The sequence below is a fragment of the Drosophila yakuba genome, chromosome 2R, assembly GCF_016746365.2.
Source record: "Drosophila yakuba strain Tai18E2 chromosome 2R, Prin_Dyak_Tai18E2_2.1, whole genome shotgun sequence".
In the NCBI taxonomy this organism is placed as follows: Eukaryota; Metazoa; Arthropoda; class Insecta; order Diptera; family Drosophilidae; genus Drosophila; species Drosophila yakuba.
The window spans coordinates 5204111-5222497 of NC_052528.2; the positions used below are offsets into that span (position 1 = coordinate 5204111).

The window sequence follows — 18387 nt, forward strand, 5'->3', positions numbered from 1 at the left end:
GGATTGGCCCTCAAAGTTAAAGGGAGACAAAGGAGGTGGACAGATTTACGATATCTGTGTATATATATATTTATGGGTCCTTTATAATTTTAATTATCAGGTGCACGTTGAGCCTGTATATTGTTCACTTTAGTTAACTGTACGTTTTAAGCATGGACAATCAGTTAAGCATGGAGTACATATAAGTGGCTTCCTCTACTTATTGTTTAACTTTGTGTAATTGAGTGGGTAGCTGCCACTGCTCTGGCTTTTGTTCTGACCTCGCCTATGGATCAAAATACACTCGTGTTGGTGGTGTGCAAGTTCAAGGAACTATTTAAGATTAAAGCATTTATCCATGAGTGTTGCACGTGAGTGGTGCTCGCGTTCTCTAAAAAACAATATGCTCTGCCATGTTCAAGCGCACCAAAAGCGTCCATAAAAATATACACATCCCATTTTGACATTCAAAATCTAGGTGCATTGTCTAAAATATTGCTTAACATTCACTTTACATCGGCGTGCCCCTTCAGTTTGCTACTCGTAGTCCTCCTCGTCGCGGTCCAGTGTTTCTATTTGTTTGCGTACAACCTACAGTATTTGATTGTGTTCGGGGACTAGGGGTTTGTAAAGCAACTACTTGGAATATCGGGAGGTTTCCCAAAGCTCGGCTCAAACTTCTTTCGTTATCTAGATCACAAAACATAAGGGCTGCTCTGTAATTACAGTACAATAATCAGTTGCTGGTGTAAATCAGTTTATCTAATTAAATGTAAATTAAACTAGCGGTAAGCTTTAGGTATACATATACAATATCAATATCCTGTTCATACTACTCGTACATCGCTGGGGAAGTCTTACAAACGCTCACAACAAAACTTAGCCGAAAAAACAGAGGAGCTTTAACAATAAACGGTAATAATATAGGACACGATCCCACAGATCTGCCAACTATCTAACTAGCTAAAGGGTATATCTTCGCTTTGCTTTTGCCTAACCCCTACTCAAATATTTCTCTCCACATCGGTACCTGCCCCTAAATTAAGTTGTCTTATTTTCTTGTAACTAGAAGAACGGAAAAGAAATAAAAATACAATAAATTAAATGCAAATGGTTAATCAAATGACTCTTGGTAATTCTTTACTCGTCCTCGGCTTCGGTGATTGTTGAATTCATTATGTGCGTCTCCTTTTTGAACAGCAACTGTCGGTGATGCTGCGGAAATATGAATTTTTCGTTGTCAATTGATCTATTAAATGTACAGAATATTGCATTTTACTTCTTCATTTTGTATCATAACGATACGGTGCTCCAATTGAGGCGCCAAATCGCAGGTGGACTGCTCCAGGTCATCCAATGACGCACGTCGCAGCATCTTTCAAGGAGTAAATATTAGTTAGATGATAAATTTATGCATACTTTTATCCAACCGCAAATACCTTCTGAGAATTGCCATGCGTCAAGTCCATCGACTTGTTGTGGTGACCCACGGACAATTTGCGGATGGGTGATGGGCCATCCAGATCCATACTATCCAAGCACTGCACCAGGCTATGCCTCCGGGAAAGTGTGACCAGCGACTGGCGGTGCTTAGTGTTTTGTCCACACTTTCTGGAATTGATGGCCTTGAAATGGTTCTGCAGGGTAATTCCCAACTCCGGACAAGCATCATCATCCATCTGAAATGGGTTAATAGTTGCTTGAAAACTAGAACTTAAAAACCAATGTAAATTTCCGACTTACCAGCACAGTTGCGTCCTTGAACATGGTGTAGCCATCACACCCCATGAAGATGTAGCTCTTGACGCACAACTTGTAGGACTGTTCTAGGTTGAGGTACTCGTCACCCACCTGGATAAGTTGCGGGTCAATACGTTTGCCGGGCTCCGCCTGCGGATCGAAGGCAAAACTGATGCCGGACACCTGAGGGAACCTTCCCTCCAGCTTGGGATAGGCAGAAACTCCATTCTCCAGCGCCTGCCACAGTATTTTACCCTTGACTTCGAGCAGGATCAGTGGGTCCCGCATGGGGATAACGTTTACCAGATCGCCCATGGTAAAGGCACCCACCGGATGCACTCGATCCGAACGGAAGGTGCCGCCATTCAAGATAACCACATCGGCTCCGACGGCGGCCAACACTACGTCGCACACCCAGTTGCCCAGATTTGTTTCCTGGGTCCGCACGCGGGAAAAACGGCCATCTAATTCCACACTGAAGATGCCCATTATATCCGAAAGCTTGCTCTCGATGAACTCTGTAAGGAGCAAAGAAATTGATTAGCGTGATTCATTAATCTAAAAGAGAATCTTCTCTAATGATTTCCAGGATAGCGATGCATTGAGCAAAGAACGTCACTCGGTTGATTTGCGTGCCACAGATAACTCTACCGATGAAAATGAATAAAGTCAATCACTGTCAGATATTAAACACATTTCTGTGGCACGCAACCCAAAACTAATCAAGAAACTGGTATTCCTTTAACTTGTCCACCTACTGGCATATTTGGAGAGCTCCTGTTTCAGCTCCGGATCCTCCGGAATTTTGGCCGTCACATCAAAGCACTTGACGTCCGTTGTGAAGTGTTCACGATTGGCGGCATCCCGCTCGATTGTGATGACGGAGAACTGCTGGAAGTCCGTGCCCGATTTGACGATCATTTTGCCCTTGATTTCGGTCACCTCGCGGACGTGATCGTGACCACCAAGAATAATATCGATGCCGCTGCACTTCTCGGCCAGATTAATATCGTTGGGAGTACGCATGTGGGTAAGGGCAATGATGAGGTCACATCCCTCGTTTCTCAGCTCGCGGGCCAGCTTATTTCCCGCCTCCACGTAATCGATGTAGGTCACCTCATTTGGATCGATGGTGGGCAGGGTCTCCAACCACTCCCGCTCCACCAGTCCAATTAAGCCAATGGATATCTGATTGTGTAGTATGAAGTGCGAGATCTTTCCACCGCCCAATGGACGACCGGTTTCGTTGTCCACCACATTGGACATGAGCCAGGGGAATTCCGTCTGCTTGATCAGTTTTACCAGCACATCCAAGCCGTGATCTAAAGAGGATTATAGGTTAGAAAATGCATTCTAAAGCTCTCGGATAGTCGACTTCTTACCAAAATCGTGGTTGCCAAAGACGGCACAATGTGTTCCCACCGAATTAAGCACAGGAATCATCTGTTCACCCTGGGTAAAGGTGCTCACTGCAATGACAAAATATACCTTTAAGTCTCAATATAAATATATCTATTGAATACTTACACATGCTCGGCGAGAAGGCATCACCGCTGAAAAGCACGAGCGGATTCAGGTGCGCGAAGCTCTTGATGGCCGTGGCGAATCTGGCTGCCCCTCCAACAGGCTCCGTTTCCGCCATGGACTCAATGTTGTAGACATCGTTGTAGTGCAAAATGGTCAGCGGCTTGTCCTCGCCCTCGGTCATTTTCAGCAGCTTCTTGGTCTTCTCCAGCTGCGAGGATATCGATGTGGAGCGTCCGGTCAGGCCGTGTGTGATGATTCGAGATCCGGAAACGGTCCCGCCGCCGGATCCTCGATGTCTTGGACTTTGGGGCTGGCTGACGGAGGCGTAGGCGCGTGTGGGTCTCGTCAGGAGCTCCCTGGCATTAAGTGGCGTCAGCGATTCGCTTCCTCCGGCAGCGGATCCTTCCTCTGATTCCTCCGGTCCGAATTGCAGCGTGGAGCCACTTAACGAGGCGGTGGCACTGGCTGGAGCAGCTGGAATTTCGCTGGAGGTGGGTGTGGTTGGTGTGGGCGTGCCCAGAGATAGGTCCAGGGATCGAAAATTCGGGTTGCTGCTCTGCAGCATCGACAAAGTTCGTGTGCCGGCGTCTCGCACCTCAATGGAAGCCTGCAAAAGATTGGAAAGCGATGCATAAATCACCAAGTGCTTTTGGAGGGAATCCTTAACGACATCGAAGGACATCAGGGGCAAAAAAAGAATCAGGCGGGTGGATACAACACAAAAGCTAAGGGGTGCAGTTACATATATCATAGTGTTTCTGGGTGTAATACACTATGTATCGTGCTGGGTGGTTCAACATCGATTCGGGACACATTTTGGATATTTGGGTGTGGACAGAACCTGCTTCAGCCAGCCCACCACATTGCCCATGGCGGCGGCTCCTCCCGAACGGCCACTGCCCGTCAGGTGGCTCAGGCGGCGCGTGGATCCATGGCCTGTGGGTGGGGGCGTGGTGGGCGGCACTGTTGTCGATCCTGATCCTGATCCGGCACCCGATCCTCCACCGCCTCCTCCTCCTCCGTCGACTCCTGCATTGCTCATCCTACAGACGCTGCTTGGTTAGGAAAGACCAAAATGAAAATGGCACACAAGAGATTGGTGATAGACTCGACTTGAGAGGTGAGCTTAATGCTTAATCGTTTTCGGGATCTGACTGCTCAGATAGTTACAAATGTGAGCAAGTCGTAATACTTTAGCGCGCCTACTTATTATTCAATGCAATTATCCTACGATACTAAGTGTTTCAATTACTTCAATATTCGTATTAATTCAGTTTAATTTGTTTTTCAAAATATTTAAAGTATGATTTTGAAAGTAAGTCAGTAATATAGGCAATACGAAAATCAACTAAACTAAACATTTTATTCTTAAGAAGTTATAAAAAGCATGTAAAGGTTGCTTTCAGAATATATAAAATAATCAAAATAAGAGAAATTAAATTAATTAATAAAAACTTTAATCTACCTTCAAGTAAAATATATGTAATATTAATTATTAATATTCAGTTGCAAAATAGCAGCGAAAAATAAAAAGAGTACATATCACGTATATGTAAATTGAATTGCAGTTTTTTCAGCTGCCAATTTGTGCACTCTAGAGTCCACAACAAAGGAGAAAAAGTCAAACAATAAACTGAGGTGTCAGATCATGAAAATATAGCTTTTGTTTAACTCACAAAACGCCTCGCAAAAAACGGAAGCGACTTAGGTGCATTTTTTTTCGATTTGTAAAACAAAAAGGTAGGCAAATTTCGTAATTTCGCGCTAAATATAAAAACAACACAAGACCCGCACCACTTGAAATGCAAAACACAAGTGCGATTGCTTAAGCAAAATGAATATAATTTTCTTCGATGCAAAATATATAAAAATATACAAACAATGATAAGGCTGAGAGCATAAAAGTGCACAGAGAGGTGATTGTAAATAAAGCGCAAAAGGAAATCAATTTTGCAACAAAGTGTAATGTTGCTCATGACCTACGAATGGGAATCCTTATTATTTGCTCTTATTCTGTCTGCCAAATTTGCCATTAAATCAGCGAATTGCAAAAGCAATGTGCGATACAGAGAGATTAGGACGGAAAGTATCTCACGGATACACCAAGTTCTTAGAGAGCACATTGACATTGATAATGGGAAAGCAACAAGCCAACATAGCTCATACGCAGCGTTGGCCGTGCGAAACAAGGTCAAATGTGATTGGCATCTTCTTCAGGTCGTGCACTAAGCTGACGGCAAAAGATAAGCTGTAGATTCTGGCAGGACATGGGAAATGAATTGCAGCCGGGCAGGAAATGCTCACAAATGGCAAGCTGGCAGGCGAGTAAGTTCCATTTTCAAGCGCCCAACTTTGTGAGTAGTGAGTTTCCAGCTTCAACTGTCTTTAAAAGCAGTTGTTGGTAGCCGTAGGCCAATCAGTTGAATATTTAATTACACACATGCTTAGTTTATTTTGCTAAAGCCCTAATTAAAGCCCACCGAAGTGAGTTTCGCGTGTCAGTGTCAATGTTTTTGTTGGCAGAACTTCACTATAATCGAATCCACCGGACCAGACATAATTAATTTCATATTTTAGGTAAGTGCTGTTTACCCCGGTACCAAACTGCACTGATATGCCCATTAAGCGTTCATGCAGAAACATCCAGCGAAACACAAAGTGGCAACCGCAAAATCTCATTTCACAATTCGCGCACACCAAACAAACACCGTAAATATTTGGACTTCGCTGGGGAAGCAAAGTGGCGCACACCCTCTCAAAAATATTGTTTATTTTTATACAGTTTTCTACCCAAAATGAATTATTAATTTGAAACTTCTTTATACAGATGGGGCTTTAACCCTGAAAACTTTACTAGTTGAATTCTTTTATGCAGGGGGATTTTATGATAGTTAGTTAATCAATGTTTTACTTTAAATAGTATATTTTATTTTGATCTTGTGTAGCTCCCATTGAAAGGGTATGCATTTCATAAGTGAATTCAGACCAAAATGAGACATGCATTCGGACATGACAGCTCTGATTTACGAATGTGCAACAGTTGAAGAGGGACACGAAAACGAGAATCACATTTTCAAGGGCTGCCCTTTTGAATCAACCAGCTGGAAACACTGCTGAATAATGTTTGAGCATTTTCACTTACTTAACATTGGCATTCGTTCTGTTTTCGCTTAGCAAGGATTTGGCTCGGGATGAGCAAACAAGTGGAAGTCGAAGGAAAAAACAATTGCATGCAATCAATTGGGGAAATCAGGCATGCAATTTGCATGAGTGTGTGTGTCTGATGCCCTTGACTCCTGAGCAAGCTACGTTCCGGCAGGTGAGAGACACCCCAAGGCAAGGGTTAAGGGTCAATTGGGCGAAGGCGCAGGCAAAGGCGCAGGGCCACAGGGAAGGTTGAGACTAGGCTGTGAAGTGAGCAGAATTGCGCCTGATTTTCTACATGTGTACATCCGAAGGAGGAGCCCTGTTATCCAGTCTCACACTCTCACTCACAAGCGAAAAGTTACTTTTGCAACAGTTGTGCCAAAAGGTTGGGGTTTGTACTTGGTTTATCACCAGCTTGTTGGCAACAACAGTTGATTAGCATATTACGTATACGTCCGATTGCCCTGTAACATTTTCATTTGGGGCCGAGCGAAACGGAAATGAAATGTGTAATGAGAAAAGAGGAAACTCAAACAGCAACTCAGGAATAAATTATTAAGGGCATTTCCACATTACTTCAGAAGTGAGCACATATGGTTCTCAAACATGACGAAAAAGTTACTGTATAAGTCCTTACAACCCTTATAACTATTTGAGCTACGTTATGACCATAGGTTCTTAAACCAACCCGTTAAACTATTTTAATACCTCTCTAGCCTTGGCATTTAATTTAGATCAATACTTGCAGCGGGCGAAAGTTTTAATAACTTTTAGCTGAGATACTCGACTTCAGCAATTTCTACCCCCCCTTTTAATTGCATAATTGATAATTTCACCTAACGACCGTCAGTTACAGGCAGTTATTTACTCACTTGCGTGTAAGTTTCAGTGGGTCCTCCTCCCTTTTCGATTTTCCGTTCTTTAGTAGGGGTTGCCCAGCAACTGATTTTCGGGGCGTTCGTTGTGTGAGATGCCAGCAAACTGCAAAGTAAGGAAACTTGTTAAATAATGCAGGAAAAAGGATACTCAGACCAACTTGCCGTACGCTAAGTTAAAGTTGCTAAATTTTATAAATTGTGGTACAATTTACAGGCAGCCCCACATATGGGAATGGCACAGCATATATTCCAATGTCTTCATATATGTTATTATTTCTAGTAATTTAGTTTACTTAAACTAAAACATATTGTGTCAAATATATAAAAAAAAGAGTTTTATAGGATTAACAGACTAATAGGTTTACAATCTAATGGCGATCATATCATCTGAGATCAATAATAAACTCATGTAAAGTATCTATCCGTTGCTCTAACTAAAAGTAGTTCATTTTAGTTTTGTACCTTGTTTTTTTTTCCGGCATGTTTGTTTCATCTTTCCCTTATACGACGCTGAATCATTGTAACCTGTAACACCGATGGTCTATTTTTACCACCCACACTCCGATGGGGTTGCTCTTGAAAACAGCAAACAATACTTCTATCAGCCACATAGTATATAGTGGCAGCCACGCACCACCACTTGACTTGACTGGCTTTTAATTTTACTACACTCATACTCGTTATTTTCTGGCTGCTCCTCTCAAGCCGCTAATCGAACTTTCAAAGTCAAAGATTCGATCGCACCTGTTGTGGGTTGTGTTTTTATTTAGAGTAAGGTCTTTAATTATTTGTCTTGTCTATTAAAAACTTTTGAAAGTGATTGTTTCAACTTTCCAATTGCTGGGTAATCAATCAAAACGCCTTCAAAGATGTAACCTAAGCCTTTTGCCTTTGAAGGCACGTCTTTAATTGAAGAGCAGTCCATCACAAATGCTGACAATTGAGTTAGATAATGAAACAATAATTATTTTTTAAATTCATAAATTTTACCTAAGGCTGTACAATTTATTACATTATTTTAACAATACTTCTACTACTAGTAAGCATAAAATATAAACAATTAAGTGAACGTAAAGCCAAGCATATAATTTCCCACTTGTTGAAAACAAGAGAAAGTTTTGAAACATGTCATTTCAGGTGTTTATTTTTAAAACGAAATAAATTTCGTGGACTTCAAGGTCAAGCAACCTAGAAAAGACCCCCAAAATGTGGCCACACTACGTGCGAGTAGTCAAGACCCACTTTCTTGGTGCCAAGTTCAAATGGTCAAAACACGGCAAACATCAGCAAACACTTTTCGCCAGCAGCGGCACTTGTTGTAAGAACAAAAGTGGGTTTTTTGAGGTGGTTTTTGTGGGTGGAGGAGGCAATGGGAGGTGCAAGGTGGGTTGTTATCTAGGGGTATTTGAGGCCAACATTCTGACAATCAGCTGTGTTTTCTAGAGAGAAAGAGAGAGAGAGGAAGAAGGAAGAACATTTCTCTCTTGAGAGGAAGCTTTTCGTGGGGCTGCTTCCTCGAACTCTCGCTCTCTCCCAATATTTATAACCCCTCACTGGGCTCTCTTAATAAGCACGTTGTTTGGTAGCTGTTATTATTGTTGCGTATTTTTTGCTGTTGTCTTTTAAGTTAATATTTTAGAACGTGTTGAGCGACGGGCTTTCGCACACCACGTCATACTCCCCATGTACCCATGTGTATACATATGTATATGTATACATATCTACATATCTGTGTGTTGGTGTGTATCATGCGTAATGTAATTTCAGGGGGGTTACGAGTTTTGTACACTTGAACTTGCAGCTGTCCTCTGGCATACAAAAATAAACTGTTTATGCAGTTAACTTTGGGGCCGTGCTTTCGTTGCCCCGATTTAGCCCCACATTTTCAGCCTATCATTATTTATTCAATGCACAGTCCTGTTTTTTCGAAAATTATCTGCAATCATGCGAATTTTTGAAATTGACACTTCCGCCATACTCAAATATACAAGTGGAAAAATAAATTTGCAATTTTCACACTCAATTAGAACACACATCATATCACTTTCACTTAACAAAGTCATCACATTCAATTGCGCTGATTTAAATCGAATATAAACATATTAGTACTGATTAATCAATTAGCTCGCTAATTCCACACTGATAAGCTGGATTCCCCATTCGACACGATTGCGATTCAATTTGTTTATAACCAAGACTTACAAATTACTTTTCCAAAATCAAATCTGTTTCTGAAGCCAACGAAAAGAGCTGAGTCTGCGAAGTTTTTTCTTTTCTTTATAAAAAATCTTCTGCGTAGCGAAAGGAATCGGTGCAGACGATCGGACGCGGAATACAAAACACCACCGTTCACATGGGAAGCAGAACTTTGACTGGCATCTTCCGCTTCTAGGTGAGCACGGTCAAAAGTAAGTTCAACATGTGGGAGAGCATGCGCCAGCTGAGCGGAGACGGAGAAGCGCCTAACAGAAAAGCTCCCCTAACATTGTTGGCCAAGACTGTGGCTCCCTAAGCCAAGATCAGGTTAACAGAGACAAAGCTTTACAGCCGGTTATATTTGAACCGGGGGCGCCAAAAAAGCATAGTTCAAGTTTTCATGAATGCCAGCTTTACAACAAAATACCCATCTTAAATAATCGCTGTTATGGACATCCAAAATATGCCCTAGCTTAGATAAATATACATATAAATATAGTTAATCAGTTGATGAACACAAGAATTCGATAAAATTAAGTCCTAGGGTTCTTAGGTAAAAGAAAAACGATCCATCCCTCTAACCATTCAGATTAAGTGAAAAAGTGCAATGTTATGTAATTATTCAATAATTTTTATTTATAGTACCTCACTTTAAAAATTACGTTATACCAATATTACATTAAATGTTGTTTGTTTATTACATGTTTTCGCTATTTCGGCTGTTACATAGATTGTTTCAGTGTTTCTTTTTGGGTTTACATTTACCGTTTATAATAGATATTTGCTGCATATGCATACTTGATAATCCGAAATGTGCTATAATATTGTGTGGTTAAAGGTTACTCTTACACATTAAGTTAGCTTAAAATTTTAAATGTAATATTTTATTATTTTTACGTTTCTGTAATTCGCCTTCATTTTCGATTCTTCAAGTTGCTGGGTTCATTTTTTAATTGCTCTTGCGACAATTTTAACAAAGTTATAATGATATTTCTTTTTTATTGTTGTTCTAACTCTTGTAGATGCTACTTTGTATGCTTTAATTAATTTACAATGATATACAGTTTTGCTATAAAACATTAAAATGAATCCAACTAAAGATAATAGGAATAGAATTAAATTATGTTGAGTTTAAGGTAAGCATATTGCATTCAGTTCTACGGGTCTATAACGCTAAAATAAATTAATTTGCAACATTTGATTTTTATAATATTCAGATACCTGTTTCCCTAGGTCAACTAACAACTAAAAAAACTATTCAAATGTATATACAAAGATATCCAAGCGTTCTCCGCACACGCATAGTTGAGATGAAACCAAAAAGTTTTGAAGTTACTTCAGATGGGTGTTTACAGTATCCATTCCTCGATTCCTAAATATATAGATACGCTAGTGGAAGCTATTATACATTTTTCGATTTAAAATTACTAATTCAAAATTTTGAATATATTTCCTCGTGGTAAATTTGTTGTCTGGGTTTTATATAGAACAATTAGGTCTATCACCATTCGAAGGGTAACCAAAACTCGCTCTAATAATGTTTTTTTTGTTTAAAGAAAGTTATATTATAACTTTCATTCACGGCTACACTAAGACATTTTACAGTTCAATTAGCGGTTTGTGTATCCATATATATACGTGTGTATTTATTGGTTTATTTTTCTTACAAGCTTGTTTTAAATCTTTGTTTGAATGCAACTTCAAAGGACATTATTTAGAGCTTAGCATTAACATTTGCGTTTTGATTCGCTAATTTCAGCTGCTTATGTTTCCGGTTCTATCAAAAATACATTCCATGTGTTGTTTCCTTGCAATTACTTCATTTCTAGATTTATTTATTGGCTATGTTCTTAATTCAGTTGAATTCAAATCAATATTCATTGATTCAGGACGCCTCCAGTTAAATTCAAATAACTCGTGTTCTTCTCTCTTATCTAATCTGTTGTCGTTACAAGCTAATGATTTAAGTTCTAGAACCTTGATAATTTGGTTTAATTCTACGTTAAGGTATTCTCCCCCATTCGTTCTATCCGTTCAAACAATATGGTTATAAAGCATTTGATTCATGTATGGGTTGTGTTGTATGCGTCTTCACTATAATATTGGGCTTGGATTTCTACAGTTTTAGGCGCACTTTCAGTCTCACACTAAGCGAAAATTAAAACAAAACTTTGAAGGGGAAGCAATCTAGATCGAAATTCCGCAATCAACTACTGATTTTAGGTCCTCAGAATGGTCACGAGTCCAAAAGAAATACGCGTGTCTATATCCATTGATAACAAAGTGTTCTTAAAACTGCGAGCCCAAAACGAATCCATTAACTTTCGAGTCTAGGCAAATCTAAAATTCATCATGTTCTTATGATCTAGGTATGTTTTTATCTTTCTCATTTCTCCACCTTACTTAACTAGAACAAAGGACTTTTGCGAACCTAAAACCTATATAACTATGTTCCGTATAATGTAAATAAAGCATATTTCGTTATATATTTACATTTTATACACATCTCGGTTGTGTAATTAATGTCCATCTAGTTGAAAAGTGGTTTTGTGATTGCTTTATCCTACCCTTGGGAATTTTTGTCTGTGGGTCTGTGGGTCATTCATATATGTATATCTTCCTAACTGACTGACTGACTACTGTTTGGACAATAGCAAATGAAACTGCCGCAGCTTGCGCTTCCAGTGCTTGCAATTAAATCTAAACTTGATGTCCTCGGGCCTGGCCACTGCCGCAATTGTTTCCAACTCCTTTTGTGGCTGATCATCCTCCTGCTCTCAACGCTTTTGCTTGTTGGCTTTCTTGCGCTTGCTGGTGCCGCCACTGACTGCCGACGAGCCACTGGCAGTTACCGGCGGTGGTGGGGCACTGGACGGTCCGCTGACCAGTGCCGAGATGCTGGCGAAGGGCGTGCTACTGGCCGCCGTGCCGCCGCTAGTACTGGCTCCTACTCCTCCAACCCCACCACCTCCGCCACTGCCGGTGCTGCCCATTATTGTCGCAGCATGCAGTGATTCTCAACTACGCTCCGGCGTCCCGTGGTGCTGATAGATCTGCTGAAGCTGCTGCTGCTGTTGGCTGTGCACCACCTGGCTGCTCGATGTAACCACGTCTTGCTGCATATGCTGCGGATGGTGGCCCGGGTGGGGCGACTGCTGCTGCTGCTGTTGCATGTGCACCACGTGCTGCTGCATGTGCTGCGGCGTCGGCGGACCCTGCTGCGCCGAGCTGTGGTGCTGCGGCGTGCTGTGATGCTGCGGCGTTGGCGGATGCGGCGACGGACTGTACGGGAACTGTTGCTGTAACATATGCAACTTTGCATAAATAAATTGATTATCTTGGTTAGTCAAAGCTGGCAATTGCGTGTCATGTTTGTGTGGGGGAGATCAGAGGTGCAGATGCGAGTTTGGATGCAAATAAGAACTTGATTGCGCATTTGTTAATAAGACTAGCATCGTTTAGTTGTGAGAATGACTAACATATTTAATGATCCGCCAAATCGATCCTGAACGATTTAAATTAACAAAGTTAAAAGGCGAGATTTTTAAAGTAACTAAAAATCGATTCATCAAAAATGTGTTTATATAGGCGTTCGTTTTTATCTCTGTGCTATTGCAGGCGGAGTTCAGAGTTGGTTGGCTGCGTTTGCTTTTAGCTATTCAGCTGCCTTGGCTACGTACCGAATTCTCCTGGCTGTGCTCGATAATCTCAATGCTGCCGGTGGTGTTGCCCGAGGTGTTCAACAGCGCCACGCCACTCGTGTTGGCCACCACGTCGTATTTGCCGCGCTTGAAGCGGCCGTAGAGCGAGCTGTAGGGCAGGTTATAGTGAATGGCCGCCTGGTTGATGGACATTTGGCCAACGCTGTGGGGGATACACGTCAGAAATGGTGATTAGCGACTTAATTGACGCCACCAGTTCGGCTCACACACTCACCGCACTGAGTTCAGGGCCTCGTTCATGGCATCCTCGGACCAGGGTGTTGGATTCGAACGCGACAGCTCAATGCCCTCCCGTTTGCAGCGTCCGTAAAGTGTTCCTTTGAGGCGGTTGATGGAGTGGAAGAGTGGGATTAGTAACGGCAAAATCCGATCAATTGAGAAAAAAAGAAATGGAGCAAAGTCATGTCCACTTTTTCAGAAGCAAGGAGGTTAGAAGAGCTTGAAAATCATTTTTCAGACTGCTTTTAAGGTACAACACGTTTTAAAACTTTTAAAAGGATCGATTGAAAATAACTCTTATTCATATACTATTACAGTTTCTTTCTTATTTATTTATTTAATGTTTTGTTTGAATAAATATATAATATATAAATATAGTGCTTCATTGTTTATCCTTTTAAAACAAAAACAAGGAGAATACCTGCCTCACTTAATAAGGCATTTCATGTAAAATAAATTGACGAATAAAAGTCAAGGCATCATCGAATGACTTAACGCCACCACTATTCGATCTGCAATTGGATTTGCAGAAAACTCACCTGTGGGTATGCCAAACTCAGCGCTGGCTTTCTGCACCGAAGTATTACCCGCCCGTATCGCCTCCAAGGCACGCTCCAGATCCTCGGGCGTCCACGTGGTCGGGGCGGCATTGAAGGGCGCCGCAAGGCGGATGCCTTCGCGCCGAGCAATCTTGTAGAGCGTAGAGGAGGGGATGCCGAAGGCCTTTGACGCTTTGTTCGCGGATATCTGGCCAGAACGCAGCGCCTCCAAGGCATTCTGCAGGGCATCCTCGTTCCACGACTTGGTGCCGCCCTCCTTCTTGGGCGTTTCGATGCCCAGGCGATGAGCACGTTGCCACAGGGTGGTCGATGGGATGCCATAAATGGCGGATGCTTTCGTCAGGCTCATGTTTTGGTTCTTTAATGCATCTAAAGCTGAATTCATATCATCTTGTGTCCAAGCTTTGGGACCATTAAACTGACCTTTCTCGCCAGAGCCAGCCCCACCACTCATGCCCCCACCGCCACCAGCACCGCCGGGCCCCGGGCCGCAAACGCTGCCACCCAGACCGTGCTGCTGATCCAAATTCGTATAGTGCGGTTCCTTCTGATCGTGCGGCGAGCCGTTGGCGATCATCATCGAATCCTCACTCGTGTCCGAGTTATACATATCTACGTATGGGGATAGAGAGAAGATAGTTATTTTAATTTAATTTGTTTGATATTTATTTTAGCCAGTTCTTATGAAGATCTATGTAACACCAGTTTGTTTCGGGTATTTTTGGTTGATTGAATTGATTTATTTAGGATTCAATTCTCTTGCAACTACTTGTCGTTTTCTGTTACTCATATTATTTTTATACCCGTTACTCGTAGAGTAAAAGGGTATACTAGATTCGTTGAAAAGTATGTAACAGGCAGAAGGAAGGGTTTCCGACCATATAAAGTATATATATTCTTGATCAGGACCAATAGCCGAGTCGATATGACCATGTCCGTCTGTCCGTCTGTCTGTCCGTCCGTATGAACGCTGTGATCTCAGGAACTACAAAAGCTAGAAAGTTGAGATTAAGCATACAGACTCCAAAGACATAGACGCAGCGCAAGTTTGTCGATTCATGTTGCCACGCCCACTCTAACGCCCACAAACCGCCCAAAACTGCCACGCCCACACTTTTGAAAACTGTTTTGATATTTTTTCATTTTTGTATTGGTCTTGTAAATTTCTATCGATTTGTCAAAAAACTTTTTGCCACGCCCACTCTAACGCCCACAAACCGCCCAAAGCTGCTACGCCCACACTTTTGAAAAATGTTTTGAAATTTTTTCATTTTTGTATTGGTCTTGTAAAATTTTATCGATTTGCCAAAAAACTTTCTGCCACGCCCACTATAACGCCTACAAACCGCCAAAAACTGTGTTTAAGACTCTCCTTCTCCGTTCCACTAGCTGAGTAACGGGTATCAGATAGTCGGGGAACTCGACTATAGCGTTCTCTCTTGTTTTCTTATTGATTCAAAGCTATACAAGGAGTATAGATGGACAACTTATAATTCTTGCTTCACAATTACGTTTTATGTACTCGCAAAGTTACATATACTAGCTTATTTGTGTTTAGAATAGATTTCTGGCAGATACCCCCAATATTCTGATGCACAACTCACCCATATGCCCTGAGGACATCATGTTGACAATCTCTGGCGTTATTATCATGCCCGGCTCGTGTTTAATCTGGCTCGGATCAATCTCCATGACTGTGGCACCGCCGATGTCGGCGTGCGTCACGTGTCCCCCATGCTGGCCATGCACACCAGCTGCTGCGGCGGCTGCTGCCTGCTGTTGCTGCTGGTGGTGTTGCTGCTGCTGCTGTTGCTGCTGCTGCTGCTGCTGCATCTGACTCTGGGCCAAGAGCTGCTGAGCATGAAGATGTTGCTGCTGCTGCTGTTGTTGATGTTGCTGCTGCTGATGCTGTTGGTGCTGCTGGTGGGCCTGGTGATGGGCATGCTGTTGCTGGGCCTGGTTGAGTGCATGCTGCTGGGCAGCTGCCAGGTGCTTGGCCTCGATCACTTCGCTCTTGATATGCTGCACAAGATTCGAGTTGCTCTCATCGCCTGTATGGTGGTGCGATATCGAGTGCATGGGGGACTGATCGAGCCGATGGATCTGCTGAGCCAGATGATTGTCTATATCGAGAGGTTCGGTGGGATCTGTTTGGGGAAACGAATTTTAAAGATGTTAGCTTAGAACTCTTTAAGTATTGGGGACGGTAGATCCGCTGGCAACACTACCGATAACTCACTTGATAGATCGCGCGTGTCCGTGCTAGGGTTGCAGGACAGATCGACGTGCTCCGTGACGGTGACTGGGGTGGCAGATGGTGCTGGTGGCTCGGGTGTGAAGTCCAGGAATCCCATGGGCACGCCCAACAGGCCGCCGTTCTGCATGCAATCCAGATTCGGGTGGAGAGAGAGATAGGAATGTCAGGTTAGCAAAGTAAGATTCATTGGGCTTGGGGAGATCCGATCTGGGATCGATCTCTGGCTAACTGAGAGATTGCTGAGAATGCTAACTAAACCAAAACTAGCTAACCAACTTACCATGCCCATGCCTAAACTAGTCATATTTTTTGTATCTTTTCCGTCGCGCGCTACTACAATTTGTGTGACGATGGCTTGGCCGGTGGAAGTCACGCCGCTCACGCCCGCTGCATTGTTCGAGGCGCTGGATGAATTGGATGCCGGCGAGGCCACCGAGTGCTCGGTCTTGCAGATCTTGTTCGGCTTATTTTCGTGCTCGTGATCGTGACTATGATCGTGGCCGTGTCCGTGCGAGTGTCCTCCGTGCCCGTGACCGTGGTTGTTTTCGTGCTCGTGGTCCTCGGCCTCTGAATCGTCGCCAGCACCCGAAACTGGTATATAATTGCCGTCGGCCGTCTGCTGAAGGCTCACAATGGAGTTCGGATTTTGGCCCTGGATGAGAATGGTCTGCGGGTGGTGGTGCGCTGGCTGCGGTTGCTGCTGCGATGAGCCGCTACTCGAGCTTCCTGCTCCTCCGCCTGATGGCAAATCCGGCGACTTGGAGCGCTTAAGTCGTGACTTGCGCGGCGTCGGTTGCAAGCCGGATGGCGTCTGTGGAGCCTGCTGTCCGCCGGCTAAACTTCCGCTGCTGCCGCTGGCCGAGGAGCTCAGCAATTGCCCGGAAAGAGAAACACTTCCGCTGGACACTCCGTGTTGCGTAAGCAGGGCAGCGTTGATTTGTTGCTGCTGCTGCTGTTGCTGCTGGGTATGCACCTGCTGTTGCTGGTGCTGCTCCTGTGCTTGCTGTTGCTGCTGGTGGTGTTGCTGCTGCTGTTCCAAGGAGGGCGACGGGGCTCCAGGAACAATGGTGGCGTTCACTATATTGCCAACGACCGCCTGCTGTATGTTCTCTGAAACCGTTATCGTTGCAGTGGCCGCGTCGTTTAGGTCATCCGCGTTCTCGGCGGTTTCGCAGAGTCCCTTGATCTTTAGCTGCTCGGCGGTGCGCAAGAGGCCCTGTAAGAAAATGAAAACAATAAATTAGTAATTACTATATTTGGCACAAATTTAGGGGGGTTAATTTTGATGATCTTGAGTCACTACAATACAATAAAACAATGAAATGCTGCTAAACAAAACCTAAGAAAACGCAGAAATAGTCACGTTACCACCGAGTTCGCAAGTAAGAAAATGTTGTTTCGTAACCAATTCAAATTTGGATTCACGCACTCATTTCATACCGCATACAAAGGCTGGTTAGTTGCCCCGTTTCAAGGATATAATTGTATGCATCACCTCAGCATTTTCGCCCAAGGCTGTTTGATGAGTGTGAGTGCGTTTCCCTTGATAATTTACACACACTGAATATGGAATGCGGTGATTTGATTGAAAAATAGCCTATATCGGATAGTTGAAAGAGTTTCAAAGAGCCGCACCCATTCCGACAGAGAGACGCCCGCCTGGGGGAGTACATATAACCGAGCTTAGGTGATGGAAATTTGTTTCCATTCCTTTTTTTTTTTTCTTTTTTCATTTTGGGATGTTGTTTCCTTGGAGGCGGAGGAGTTGGAGCTGTAGGAGGTGGTGCCTTGTGTTTGTCCATGGAGCGCTGTGACAGTCATTATGGCGTCGCTTGTCTTGGCATGGTCGGTCACCAGTGTCCACAGCAGTGTCCGTTGCCCAACCCGTCCAACAACACTTTCGCCCATTGCCCATTGCCCATCGCCAATTCCAGGGACAACGGCAACGACGACAACGCCCACATGCCCCAAAACCCTCTGGCCACCCTCATCTGCCATCCCCTTTTCCAAACCCAATCCGCTGCAGTTGGCAGTCGCCGCAGCAATTGGACAGACAAATATTTACTTCAGAAGTTTTTCTTTTAAGCAGTGCGCAAAAGCCCTCCCACACCCACGCCCACACCCACAGCCACACGCTTACTTCCCATTTTTATACATATATT

At 43.3% G+C, this 18387-nt stretch overlaps 3 protein-coding genes across 7 annotated transcripts in view; all 3 read right to left on the reverse strand.

Moving 5' to 3' along the window:
• Positions 1 to 719: 719 nt before the first annotated feature.
• Positions 720 to 9642, reverse strand: LOC6529383 (mannosylglucosyl-3-phosphoglycerate phosphatase). 3 transcript variants are annotated; one of them, XM_015196689.3, is made up of 11 exons: positions 9474 to 9642; positions 7266 to 7374; positions 4088 to 4298; positions 3247 to 3853; positions 3102 to 3188; positions 2478 to 3041; positions 1723 to 2237; positions 1419 to 1658; positions 1259 to 1354; positions 1124 to 1194; positions 720 to 1044 (listed from the first exon to the last, which is right to left on the reverse strand). In XM_015196689.3, the coding sequence occupies exons 3-11, from the start codon at positions 4286 to 4288 to the stop codon at positions 984 to 986; spliced, it is 2442 nt and encodes an 813-aa protein (XP_015052175.1). In that variant the 5' UTR covers positions 4289 to 4298; positions 7266 to 7374; positions 9474 to 9642; the 3' UTR covers positions 720 to 983. The 3 variants fall into 3 exon arrangements, with proteins under 3 accessions (XP_015052175.1, XP_039228827.1, XP_039228828.1); XM_039372893.2 differs by having other exon boundaries at positions 4088 to 4301; XM_039372894.2 differs by lacking the exons at positions 4088 to 4298; positions 9474 to 9642.
• A 435-nt stretch (positions 9643 to 10077) lies between these two features.
• On the reverse strand, positions 10078 to 12460 carry LOC120321149 (squamosa promoter-binding-like protein 2). Its single transcript, XM_039372895.2, has one exon. It carries the CDS (start codon positions 12458 to 12460, stop codon positions 12245 to 12247), a length of 216 nt encoding a protein of 71 aa, XP_039228829.1. The 3' UTR covers positions 10078 to 12244.
• LOC6529385 (broad-complex core protein isoforms 1/2/3/4/5) overlaps positions 11266 to 18387 on the reverse strand; it is a 51669-nt gene continuing 44547 nt past the window's right edge. The window contains exons 4-11 of one of the 3 annotated variants that reach the window (XM_039372892.2): positions 16506 to 17441; positions 16208 to 16346; positions 15573 to 16115; positions 14392 to 14580; positions 13948 to 14337; positions 13404 to 13506; positions 13148 to 13331; positions 11266 to 12781 (exon numbers count right to left, since the gene is read on the reverse strand). In XM_039372892.2, the coding sequence (XP_039228826.1) occupies positions 12485 to 12781; positions 13148 to 13331; positions 13404 to 13506; positions 13948 to 14337; positions 14392 to 14580; positions 15573 to 16115; positions 16208 to 16346; positions 16506 to 17441 (2781 nt within the window). In that variant the 3' untranslated portion in view covers positions 11266 to 12484. Of the gene's footprint in view, positions 12782 to 13147; positions 13332 to 13403; positions 13507 to 13947; positions 14581 to 15572; positions 16116 to 16207; positions 16347 to 16505; positions 17442 to 18387 lie in introns of all 3 variants that reach the window. The other 2 variants (XM_039372891.2, XM_039372890.2) reach the window with 2 other exon arrangements.